Source organism: Xyrauchen texanus, chromosome 31 (genome assembly GCF_025860055.1).
Source record: "Xyrauchen texanus isolate HMW12.3.18 chromosome 31, RBS_HiC_50CHRs, whole genome shotgun sequence".
Taxonomy (NCBI): domain Eukaryota; kingdom Metazoa; phylum Chordata; class Actinopteri; order Cypriniformes; family Catostomidae; genus Xyrauchen; species Xyrauchen texanus.
In genome coordinates this window covers 21233484-21246126 of record NC_068306.1, presented here as the reverse complement: position 1 = coordinate 21246126, position 12643 = coordinate 21233484, and the positions used below count along the sequence as shown (strand labels likewise).

At 35.8% G+C, this 12643-nt stretch overlaps 2 protein-coding genes across 3 annotated transcripts in view; one reads left to right on the top strand and one right to left on the bottom strand.

The window, feature by feature from the left end:
- LOC127624720 (tetratricopeptide repeat protein 1-like) overlaps positions 1 to 12643 on the bottom strand; it is a 472844-nt gene that overhangs the window by 407456 nt on the left and 52745 nt on the right. The gene's annotated exons all lie outside the window — the stretch shown is intronic.
- Positions 1 to 12643, top strand: part of LOC127624718 (cyclin-J-like) — a 30632-nt gene that overhangs the window by 6363 nt on the left and 11626 nt on the right. The window contains exon 3 of the mRNA XM_052099571.1: positions 10081 to 10291. Coding sequence (XP_051955531.1) covers positions 10081 to 10291 — 211 coding nt within the window. The remainder of the gene's footprint in view (positions 1 to 10080; positions 10292 to 12643) is intronic.

The following is a 12643-nucleotide window of genomic DNA, read 5'->3' as shown; positions in this document are numbered from 1 at the left end:
TTTTTTTTTTACATGTGTAAGTATTACATGTGTATGAATATTAATTTGCCAGTTTTACAGGAAGAGTATATAGAGGCTGCTAACAGGTTTAAAAACAAATTAAATAACAAATATGCAAATACATGATACAGCTTTACTTTTAGCTTTACTCTCTTTAACATGAGTGCTCTCTGTGTCAATCAAAGATGTGCACTCTTCAGGTGCTCTGAATATCTCATCAGTCACTCATCCCAATTGAAATCAGATTAGTGTTGGCCACAATACCACTAATAATAAATATAACTCTTTAACCTTCAGTAACGACACTGCATCTTCATGCATTTGCTTAATAATTAGTGATTTGTGTTACAGCAAAATTCAAAGACAGTAAACGGACCATATATATTAATGATTTCTCACTGGAGCAGTTTTAGAGCTTGTTATGAATAAATTTTTCTTATCACATCTCTGCGATGTGTGATGCTCATGGTTTTTACTGGATGTCTGTATGTCACAATGGCATTTTGATTTTGAACATTACAGAAAAGCCAAAGCACAATTAAATTAAACCACAACACAATTAAATTAAGCCACAGCACAACGGAAAAGCCACAACCTAAAAAAATTAAGCCAATACACAATGGAGAAGCCACAACAAAATTAAGCCATAACATAAAAGCCAAAGCAAAATGAAATTAAGCCACAACACAATGAAATTAAGCCACAGCACAAAGGACACAACAATAATCCACAATCCAACAACATTAAACCACAGCCAAATTAATTTTGTAGTTTTGCGTCTTAATTTGTGGGTTAATTTTGTTGTGTTCACCTTTTTTGTGTGGGTGCTAATTTTGATGTGTTGTACACCCCTGGGCCACTGTACTCCAGCACTGGCTCAATTTTGTCCCAAATTGAACCAGGGTTGATTGGTCTGGGCTTTGATGGGGAAGTGTGAAATGTCACACAGCCCTTAGAAAACATCCCCTAATGGTGGCTTTATGGTGGTTCTTGCCCATGTCGTATAGTTTTGTGACTGTCTACTCCCCAATTCTCTAAACAATTCACTGTTTATGCTTCCCTTTGGGAAATCAGGATGCACTTTCAGACACAATCAAAACTGTGCAGAACACCGAGCATACCCCATTTATAATATAATAAATACTGGACAATTTGAAAAAAGCGTTTGCATAATAAACAAGAATTCTGTAGGTTTTTCACAAAATGCTCAGTATGTACGAAAATTTGCTCATGTGTTAAGTATTATAATACATTGTGTATGTCTTATGTTGTATAGATCTAGCATAATGTATATTGTATTTTGCAAATGATTTCAATACAATCTTAGGAAACCATTTTGGCTTTATTGGTACAGTTTGCTGCTCTACAGATACAGAAAATAGGCACACATTGTTGTGTTGAAACAATTAGAAGTGGCTTCAGTATTGCTGAACCAAGTTGAAATGGTGTTTCCTCACTGCTGAGTGAGTTGCACTCATCAGACAGTGAGGTGAAGTGCATTTATTTAGTGCAGTCTGTTGTCCCTTTGCAGAAAGTGTGTGTTGTCCTTTTATTGTCTGGGCTGTTTTATTGGGGGTGTGCTCACATCCGGTTGGGAATGTGAAGTGTTCTGTTCGTCTGTGTGTTTGTACTTAAGTTTGTCTGTTAGCATGAGATTAAAGGACTAAACAATCCTGCTGAGTTTTTTATTCAGCACCAGCTGAGGTTTCTGTGCATTAGAGTGGCAATATCAATTTAGAAATGTTGTTCCTCTTTTATGGCCTCTGAAAACATTTAATTCTGTATGGCACAAACGTAATTTTTCATCTGGTTGTATGTGAAATCTAGTGATGCAAAGGACTGATACACTATATAAACAAAATAGAGCTGTTTAATAAGTGTAGATAGACGATTTGGTGCATTATTTGGGAAGAACAGTCTCCCTCTGCTCACCAGCATGTATATCTCAATAGTTATTGAATGAATCTGTGCACAGATCAACCATAGTTTGTTCTCTGTTATGCCTAGGAAGTTGTTTGAGCTCACCTCTATTTTTACTGATCGATTTAATCACCTCTTAGTTTTTCAAATGGTGTGAAGGTTGTTAGTATATTTTGGTTGTGTCCCATCACTTTAAATATGTTAAGGTAGCTTTGTTTTTATTTTATTTAGCCCCTCTTTAAGTTAAGATTTGCAGCCGGCAATTCCCATTTTATCTTTTAAGCAACTCACAAAACAGTCAAACCACAAAGTTGCTGAGCTGGTTTTATTACCTCTAGCAATACTCTGGGACAGTTTTTATACATGTATCGTAAATTGTCACATTTAAAGCTCAATCTCTGGAAGAAGGTAACTGATTTGTACCAAGATGTGCAGTTGACAAACTGATTTCAAATACAACAGCAGCTGTATGACTGTCTAAATTGCTGGCAGACCCCACAAAAGAGCTCCTCGAGAGGGTGAAATCCCAGCCCCTCATACCACGGGACAGATGGCAGTGAGACATGGTGGCTAGGCCTGCAGAGGAACCAGCTCTGCCCTAAATGGCCACTATAAAGCAGCACACTTTGTCTGTGGGACTCATGTCTGGAAAGTGTTTGGGATTTTATCCGCTTATTAAGTGTGACTGAACCATTAGCTTTTTTGGCAATGTTTGAGTTATACATGCAGTTGGTATTGGATGTTTTTTAAAGAGTAGTCAAAGTTTATTTCTACAGCATATTTAAAGCAACAAAATTTAACTCAAAAAGCTGCACATCAAACAATTTAAAAGTCATTTTAAAATCCTCGGATAAAGTGCGGATCATACCGACAATCTTCTGCTTAACAGTTTAGTGCTTTAGCCCACTACGCCACCACCAACTACCATTACAAACTCAAATTCACATGGATTTAAACATTTGAATAGAGGTAGTAGACCTAATGTGAAAAGGAAGACCATTCCATAAATTTGTGGTATCGGCAGAAAATGTTCAATCGCCTTTAGATTTACACCTTGAGTAAGATTAGTTGTACTTTTGTAAATAAAAAATGAAAAGATGTATTGAAATCATTTTATAATGGTAGAGCACCCTCGTTTGAATATGAAAGCTGTTTAATACTGTATATTGGCAAATCATATTTCATTGAATCCCGGCATCAAAACGAATAAACCGGCATGATCTTGCAAATCACTGTGTCCTAATTTGTAGGTGCAGCATTCTGCTTTTATGCCACCATTGTACAATTGAGCATTTGATTGGTAAAGATTTCCGTTCTCATATAGAGAATTTCATAGTGGAGTTCTCTCACATAACTGCTGGTCAGTTTCCTAAAGGCAAATCCATACCTTAATGATAAGTGAAATGTAAAAAACTGACTCTAGAGTAGTGCTTGTGGATAACATCTTCCGACATCGCTTGCTGCGTCCATGCGCAGAGAAAAAAGCTATAAATTATTGTACATTAGGAAAAAAAGTTATTAAACGAAGGCAGTGTAATTCATGAATCTAATAATTTTAATTTGTTTTTGGGATCATTACACATGATTTAATCTAATATATACAGTATATAGGACAAACTATGCAGGGTGAATATTTTTTTTATTGGTTAAATCCATGGTTAAACCCTGCTATACAGAGTGTAAAGAGTGCATGCACAACACGTGATATTTTGATGCATATAAAGAGCAGATTCAATTTATGCTGCTTTAAAAATATCAAGGAAAAACTAAGGAGGCACATGGTATCTACTAATATAATAATTATTATGGCCTGTAATTAACCACAGTCCTTTAGATATACAATTCATACTTATAAAATTATAGGGAGTATTAATCAAGCAACAATACTGAAAAAGAGAAACATTTACTGCCCTTTTCTGGATAACATAATAAACCTTTTAAAACTAAACACAAAATTAGGATGAGAAATTGTTCATTTTAAGATTCATTTGTAGATTCATCAAATCTACAGTAATAATCATTCTGTGGAGGCAACTGAAGAACAATTATGAATTTCCTGGTACCAGTCCATTTTTTCATTATTGCCATAATTGACTCGAATAAACTTAAAAGTTGAAAAGATTGTGTTTTTCTGGGTCAGTTGTTTCACTTAGAAAATTCACGCATATGCAAGTGTTTGTGCCACCGCATGTTTGATGACTGTTTAAAGTAAATAAAGGTAATTTAAAACTGAAAAAATGTTAAGGCATTATTTGAAGATGTCCAATGGCATATGTGCTGATAAATATTTGACTGATTACAAATGATAATGAAGGTCGATTATCAAAAGGCCGTTGTAAACCATTACAAAATAAACAGCAAGATTTTATATACTAAAACACACAAATTAAATCGCATCATTTCAGATGTGTACGTTACTAAGCATTTAATAAATGTCGGCCTATAGCCTAGCCTATATTTTATCCAGATGGACACAAATTTAATGTTGGAGCGGAATTTGAGCTAACTTTTTTTTTTTTTTTTTTTTACTGCTGATTGTGAATGGTACTTCAGCAGAGCATCCGCTCGGGATGTGAGCGATTTGAGCAGAGCGCAAACATGAAGCGGGTTAGTCACACCGCTCTGCTCTGGTTTCTATTTAACATTGAATAATATTCTATATATTTTCAGAATAATGTATATTGTTAGACATTTCAATATTTAACATAAAATAATTCAACGGCAACAAGCATTTGTTTATTTAGAATTTCCCTTTGAAACGCTACCTTCACTTGGCTCGCTTATTTGCATTAGCGTGCCACTTGAATCCAGAGATGGGAGCAAGTCTCACATGTTCAAGTCACACGCAAGTTTCAAGTCTTAACCATCAAGTCTCAAGTCAAGTCTCAAGTGCAGTGCAGACAAATCAAGCAAGTCAGTGACTCCCCTCAAGCAAGTCGAGTCCCGATGAGTGTCGAGTCAAGCCACAGTACTAAAATAAATAAGAGTTGCTCTGAAAAGATGAACTTATTTACATATCTTTATATAATTTGTATTATATGAATTGTACAACAGTAATGTTATATATATATATATATATATATATATATATATATATATATATATATATATATATATATATATATATATATATATATATTAGTAAATTGTGTTAATGAACATGCAATGTATTTTTATTGTGGGCACTTACAAATACTGTGAATACTACTAGATACCTTATCCGAATTGTTTAGATTTTTTTAATTGACCGGTTAAAATGTAAAACACTGCGTATGCTGTTCAGAAATGCAGTTAGGTTTTCACATTGATCTAAAAAAAAAAAAAAAATGGCAGATGAGCTGAATGAAAAGGTAAATTCTTTCTCTGACAGTAGGTGGCGCTTATGGAACAGCAGAAATATAGTTGTTACCCTTGTGACGCCTGTACACAAAGCATCCCTGCGCTTATAAACAATACTTTATTAGGCATTATATGTAGGTAAGATGAAAATATAATGCCATCGAAACTTTTCTAAAAACAGTCAGTTCCCTTCAGAGTAAGGCTGCCCCCTGATAGTTGACCAAACGTTAGTCAATGAGAAAAGTCTTGGTCAACCAAGTTTTGATTGGTCGGTTGGTCACAGAAAAACCTCCACAGGAACCCGATGAACACCAGCATTACCGCTGGTTGGACGCTAGGTGGTACTATGGGGTACTTTTTGTTAAACATGTTTAGGGTTAAGCCTACACAATAAAAACAAGACACATTGATTTCACTTTGAACTTAATTTTTTATTTATTTTAGCAAAAATGTCAAATGAAACTTGAAAAAATTGCAACTTTTTGAAAGCTGGTTTTACAACAGTTGTCAACATCTCTCTGGCAAAAAACCTCATCCGTACAATCTCTACCAGTCGGATATTACGTTATCCACGAAAATACATCATGTATGTGAATAAATAAATTTTGTTCCCTCCTTCAGGATGTGTGTGTGTGTGTATATACAGTGAGGAAAATAAGTATTTGAACACCCTGCTATTTTGCAAGTTCTCCCACTTAGAAATCATGGAGGGGTCTGAAATTGTCATCGTAGGTGCATGTCCACTGTGAGAGACATAATCTAAAACAAAAAATCCAGAAATCACAATGTATGATTCTTTAACTATTTATTTGTATGATACAGCTGCAAATAAGTATTTGAACACCTGTCTATCAGCTAGAATTCTGACCCTCAAAGACCTGTTAGTCTGCCTTTAAAATGTCCACCTCCACTCCATTTATTATCCTAAATTACATGCACCTGTTTGAGGTCGTTAGCTGCATAAAGACACCTGTTCACCCCATACAATCAGTAAGAATCCAACTACTAACATGGCCAAGACCAAAGAGCTGTCCAAAGACACTACAGACAAAATTGTACACCTCCACAAGGCTGGAAAGGGCTACAGGGAAATCGCCAAGCAGCTTGGTGAAAAAAGGTCCACTGTTGGAGCAATCATTAGAAAATGGAAGAAGCTAAACATGACTGTCAATCTCCCTCGGACTGGGGCTCCATGCAAGATCTCACCTCGTGGGGTCTCAATGATCCTAAGAAAGGTGAGAAATCAGCCCAGAACTACACGGGAGGAGCTGGTCAATGACATGAAAAGAGCTGGGACCACCGTTTCCAAGGTTACTGTTGGTAATACACTAAGACGTCACGGTTTGAAATCATGCATGGCACGGAAGGTTCCCCTGCTTAAACCAGCACATGTCAAGGCCCGTCTTAAGTTTGCCAATGACCATTTGGATGATCCAGAGGAGTCATGGGAGAAAGTCATGTGGTCAGATGAGACCTTTTGGTCATAATTCCACTAACCGTGTTTGGAGGAAGAAGAATGATGAGTACCATCCCAAGAACACCATCCCTACTGTGAAGCATGGGGGTGGTAGCATCATGCTTTGGGGGTGTTTTTCTGCACATGGGACAGGGCGACTGCACTGTATTAAGGAGAGGATGACCGGGGCCATGTATTGCGAGATTTTGGGGAACAACCTCCTTCCCTCAGTTAGAGCATTGAAGATGGGTCGAGGCTGGGTCTTCCAACATGACAATGACCCGAAGCACACAGCCAGGATAACCAAGGAGTGGCTCTGTAAGAAGCATATCAAGGTTCTGACGTGGCCTAGCCAGTCTCCAGACCTAAACCCAATAGAGAATCTTTGGAGGAGCTCAAACTCCGTGTTTCTCAGCTGACAGCCCAGAAACCTTACTGATCTAGAGAAGATCTGTGTGGAGGAGTGGGCCAAAATCCCTCCTGCAGTGTGTGCAAACCTGGTGAAAAACTACAGGAAACGTTTAATTGCAAACAAAGGCTACTGTACCAAATATTAACATTGATTTTCTCAGGTGTTCAAATACTTATTTGCAGCTGTATCATACAAATAAATAGTTAAAAATCATACATTGTGATTTCTGGATTTTTTTTTAGATTATGTCTCTCACAGTGGACATGCACCTACGATGACAATTTCAGACCCCTCCATGATTTCTAAGTGGGAGAACTTGCAAAATAGCAGGGTGTTCAAATACTTATTTTCCTCACTGTATATATATATATATATATATATATATATATATATATATATATATATATATATATATATATATATATATATATTGCAATATCCAATTACATCGGAAACCGCTTTAGTGATTTTGCATTTAAAATGTAATTAATTAAAATTACTTAATACATTTCTAAATTCAAATTGCACCACCTCTCCATTTACTGTCAGGCAAGTCTCCGTCCAAACATGCAGGTGGGAAATTACTATTAACAAATGAAGACCTAAAAAATTATAAATGTAAAAATAATAATTGGGATGATGATAATAATCACTGAAATATAAATTATGGTTTGAGGTGAACGTGTTTTTGTATTTTAAACTTAAAGCACCTCCAGATCTGAGATGCCTGAGGTCATTTGCAGCACTCAGATGATGCTATTCTTGCAAAAAACAAGAAATTCTTAAGACTGAAAGATTGAGAACCTTTTACGCATGTTCCACGAGAGATTCGTGCATCGAATTACAACATTGTGCATTTCTCTATAAATGAACAAAATTTTAATTACAGTCTCCTTGCTGGTTTTTCTGACATTCAGAATCTTCAGAGCTTTTGCCGGTGTCACTGCAGCTCACTTCATGCGTGCGCTTGTAAAATGTATATTTTAAAGGTTCATTATTACGGTTTAGTATTTCTCTGTAATGTAGGACAGTGTTAGCAATGTTACTTAGAACATTCTTTCTCAGCCCTGGACTCAAACTATTTTCTGATGCCCCCCCAAAATATATATATTTAAATAATTAAATTCATTTCATAAACATGCGACTAGACAACTAATGGCTTAAATTAAAGCCTACTAGTTCACTAGGAAAATCTTTGGTCAGGGGCAGCCCGACTTCAGAGAGACATTTATATGTAGTAGTCATAAAGGTATTGCATTTAGTAAGTGCTTTAGTTAAAGTCTTAAGAAATCATAATCACTATAAGAGCACTTTCGTCATGGGTCATTCTGTATATTTTATACTACTTTTCACGTTTTAAATAAAGTGTTATGTCTGCAAATCTGCCTGTTGTGTTTTTATATTGCCAACAAATGGTTATGGTATATTGTTGAGTGAGAAGGTTTAGAAAAGGCACACACATTTAGAGGCAATGTCGGGTAATTTCAAACTTGTTGCACTACAAAACATGAGCTTAATCGTGAATAGTTTTAGTTTACTGACAACCCTCAAACACTGTAACAGTAATTTTACATATTAATATTTATGGATAATGAAATAACAAAATTATTTACGTTTTCTTGTGGTTTTTAAATGTCTGATGAAATTCGAGGTTGTGGTGGGTGGTTGTTTCGGATCATTTTGCGTTGCATATTTTCATACTTTTTTTTTTTTATTTTTTTTTATTCACATTGTCCAATTCAAAATCTGTCATTTTGGTGGTTGTGAGCATAGCGTTAACTGCACAGATGCAGATCAGTGGTGCTAGCGGGCTTACATTTTTGCATGTTAAATAATTGATGTTGCAATATCTTTTTAAACCCATTTCGTTACTGTTTATAATAAGTTATTGATGATAATAATAATAAGAAAAACATTGAAGTCATTGTCAAGTCATGCAGTTCAATTAATTTTCTTCATTTAGTCAAGCAAGTCACAAGTCCTTAAATTTGCGACTCAAGTCAGACTTGAGTCAAGTCATGTAACTTGAGTCGCCCACCTCTGCTTGAATCATCAGCAGTACTCTTAAGAGGAGCGCTGTGAAATTGACAACAAACCAGCTCTTTGACAAAACAACCAAGCAATTGTTCATACAACATATTTCAGATGTTTTCCCTTTTAAAAGAGATGTATATTGGTCTCCCATGGTATTGGCCTCCCCTCTCTGTAACTCTAAATATGAAATCTGATATGAGTTGAAATTATCTTCCATAAACAAATAGGTCTGATTTCATTTAGAAAATAATAAAAAATTATTAGATTTTCCACATTTTGTTTCCTATTCCTGGAGTTGCAATCTCAGGGATTTTTTTTTTATCAATTCATCTGCGGTTTGTTGTTTCTCCTGCACAGCGGATAGAAGGCACGCATTGTCACGTGCTCATGATAATGGCACAGTGTAGAGAAGTTTACAGTCCGCTACTTTTTTTTGCCCAGTCACATATGTTCATAATAGTAGCCAGTCAGTGCGAAGTGTTAACACTCATGTGAAAGGAGACACTATGGTAATGTATTAGTAGGCTATTGCCTCTTTATAAAAAGTGTTTCACCATTATTTTTAGCCTATTATTATTTATCTCACAAAGTGTTTCCTTGGAACAGACTATTCAACTTTGTCTTGCTTACGGACTATATTTATTTGTGTGCAACCCTAAAATATTTGCCGTTCCCCTCTGTCCACCCCATTAAAAATTTGTGGAGGCGCCACTGAGGCTATACTATGGTATAGGCTCAGTGGTGCCTCCAGGTACATGTCTAAACATGTACTTTTTAGTGCTTTTGTTAGTGTTGGAATTTCATGTGTTTTTTTTTTTTTTTTTAAAGCTTTTCTCATTATTTAACTTGCTTGATTGATAGATATTAATTGTTTATACAAAAACCTTTACCCTCTTCCATAACATTCTTCTCTCCATAGGAGCTGAAGTTGCCAACATACCAGGCCCATTCTCCACAGATTGGGATGCGGCGGTATTTTGCCGACCTACTCGCCGTTCTCAGTAATCGTTACGAGCTGTGCCCTACGGCGCGTCACCTGGCTGTCTACTTGCTCGACTTCTTTATGGACCACTATGATGTAGCTGTGCGACAGCTCTACGTAATCGCCCTCTCCTGCCTCCTCCTTGCCAGTAAGTCGAGCCCAAGATTAATGTGATTGTACTTCAGCCAGTGGACATACCGTGAATTTATGAAGGACAACCTCCTCCGTACATATGAAAATGTGTAAGACACATTTTTTTTTTAACTATAATTTTGTAGTTATAGTCCAACATGAACTTACAAAATTTATATCAGGGTAACTTTTTTGCTGGCATGGTGAACTTAATGTTAAATATGTATTTCAATTAATTAATAAACGAATATATACATAATATGCAATAAACTGTTAAGCATTGTATAGCTAATATGAGTGTGTTAATGTTCACGTTAACATGTCATCTAGTAATACCATATATAGCCTACATAAGAATGAATAGGCCTAGTTATTAGTTTAATGTGTGTACTATAATGAGCTTTAATGTGTATAGTGAAATTGTTTTCCTACTTAGAAATATAAATGAAAATTGTTTGATATCATGAGAAAAAGGCACCACCAACTGCAGTAAAATGCAAAAAAAAAGAAAAGACATTTGATGTAATTACGGGACACTGTTGTCCAGCATCTGCGGAGAGCATCAAAATCTAGCTCCGCTACAATATGAGCAGTATTTTCACATTTTAGTTGTATAAATTACATTTAATGTGCAAGTCACACATTATTATATATATATATATATATATATATATATATATATATATATATATATATATATATATATATATATATATATATATATATACGTTTAGCAGGGAAATACATTTATAAGCGCAAATTATGGTAACCCCAGGGATTCTTGGGCATCACCATTAGACGGTGGAAATGTCCCTCCCCTTACTGAAACACAAAATATGATTAGTTAGCAAATATTTAATTATGTCTGAAATTAAGGTTCTGATTGATGGACCAGCTTAATCGGGACTGTCTGTCTTGCTCGTGCCATCACATGCGCTCCCGCCTTCTGCAGCTCTCTGCATGTTTAGAGAGACTCTTTGTACACTTTTTTTAAAATAATAGTAATAATAATAATGAAAACAAAATTCCCACAATGGTGCTGTGGCATGTCATTAGTAGATTGAAAAAGTTCTAGGTCAAAAGCCTATTTGTTGTTCTGGCGGCCGTACGTATTATCACTTATTTTAGGTGGGCATACGCAAAATCCTAAGAAAGATAGATGGACATGGCGTATGCCTGTGTAGCAACTTCCTTATATTAAAATTTTTATATTTATTCATGTTTTGTACACGTTTTTTTTAATCATATACTTATAGAATATATAGCTTACTGATTAAGATGGGTATGCTAGATATGATATAACTTAAAACTTCCCCCCTCATTGCGTCAGCGTTCGGTTCTGTACCCGTGCAATTGCGCAGTCAGCTCAAGGTGCTTTTTTTATGTCACATTTGACACTGTCAGCTCATTTGCTGAAAAAACATCATGCAACAATGGAAAAACAGGTCTCTAGTGTGTGGGCAAATGTGACTGAAAATTACTGCTTGTGAATATGGAGAAGTATTTGGCCACACCGGATGTCTGAAACATAGGCCTATCATAAAAAATTATGAACTTATACCATCAGAGTCAAAACTCCCTATGCATTTAACCTTAAATACAAACTGCGAAAAACAAACGAAAAGAGACGACTGACATGTGCGAGTGAAGTATCAATTATATTTGCCATCATTAAGTTGCGTCACCTAGCTGTGCGCTGGGCTGGTGAAAAAAGATACTTGTATGACGCATGACTAGATGCATTTTTTTTTTAACTGCAAAAGATAGGGTTATTTCATTGCATATTTATCTGACCTTTATGACACAACCATTTTGGTGTTTCTACATTGGGGGCGCACAAAATTATTTTTGCCAGTGAGAAATACATGAACTGGGTTTGAATGTTTTTTTTTTTTTAGACTTTAAAAGAACAGTAAGTCTCAGAATTGTATTCGCGAACCACCAGTTGTATGCATACCCCAGTTTGGGAAACACTGCCCTTGACTACACTACTGCTTTCAGTGCTCAATAATAAATATGGCATGTGGACAAGTCACTTGCCCTTTCATGCCACTGCTGTGTTGTCACCAAATTTCTTTTACATTTATTTTATGCCTTAATGTATAATTGATTTTCTGTTATGTATTGAACATTCAGTACATGTATGTGGACTGTTACAATTGAGCTACAGCAGGTTTTTTTCATAGTCGAGCTACAATATTCATCTGTCTGTCAGAGCATACATGAGACAATGCTTGATTACATATTTTAGGGAGGGACGTTACCTGAAGACCTGTTAAAAACATGCCATACCTTTTGGAGCATGCAAGTGCCCAACGCAGAGGTCAGTTGTGGTCTATTTATAGTGTATATTTCCTGCTAGATGAAG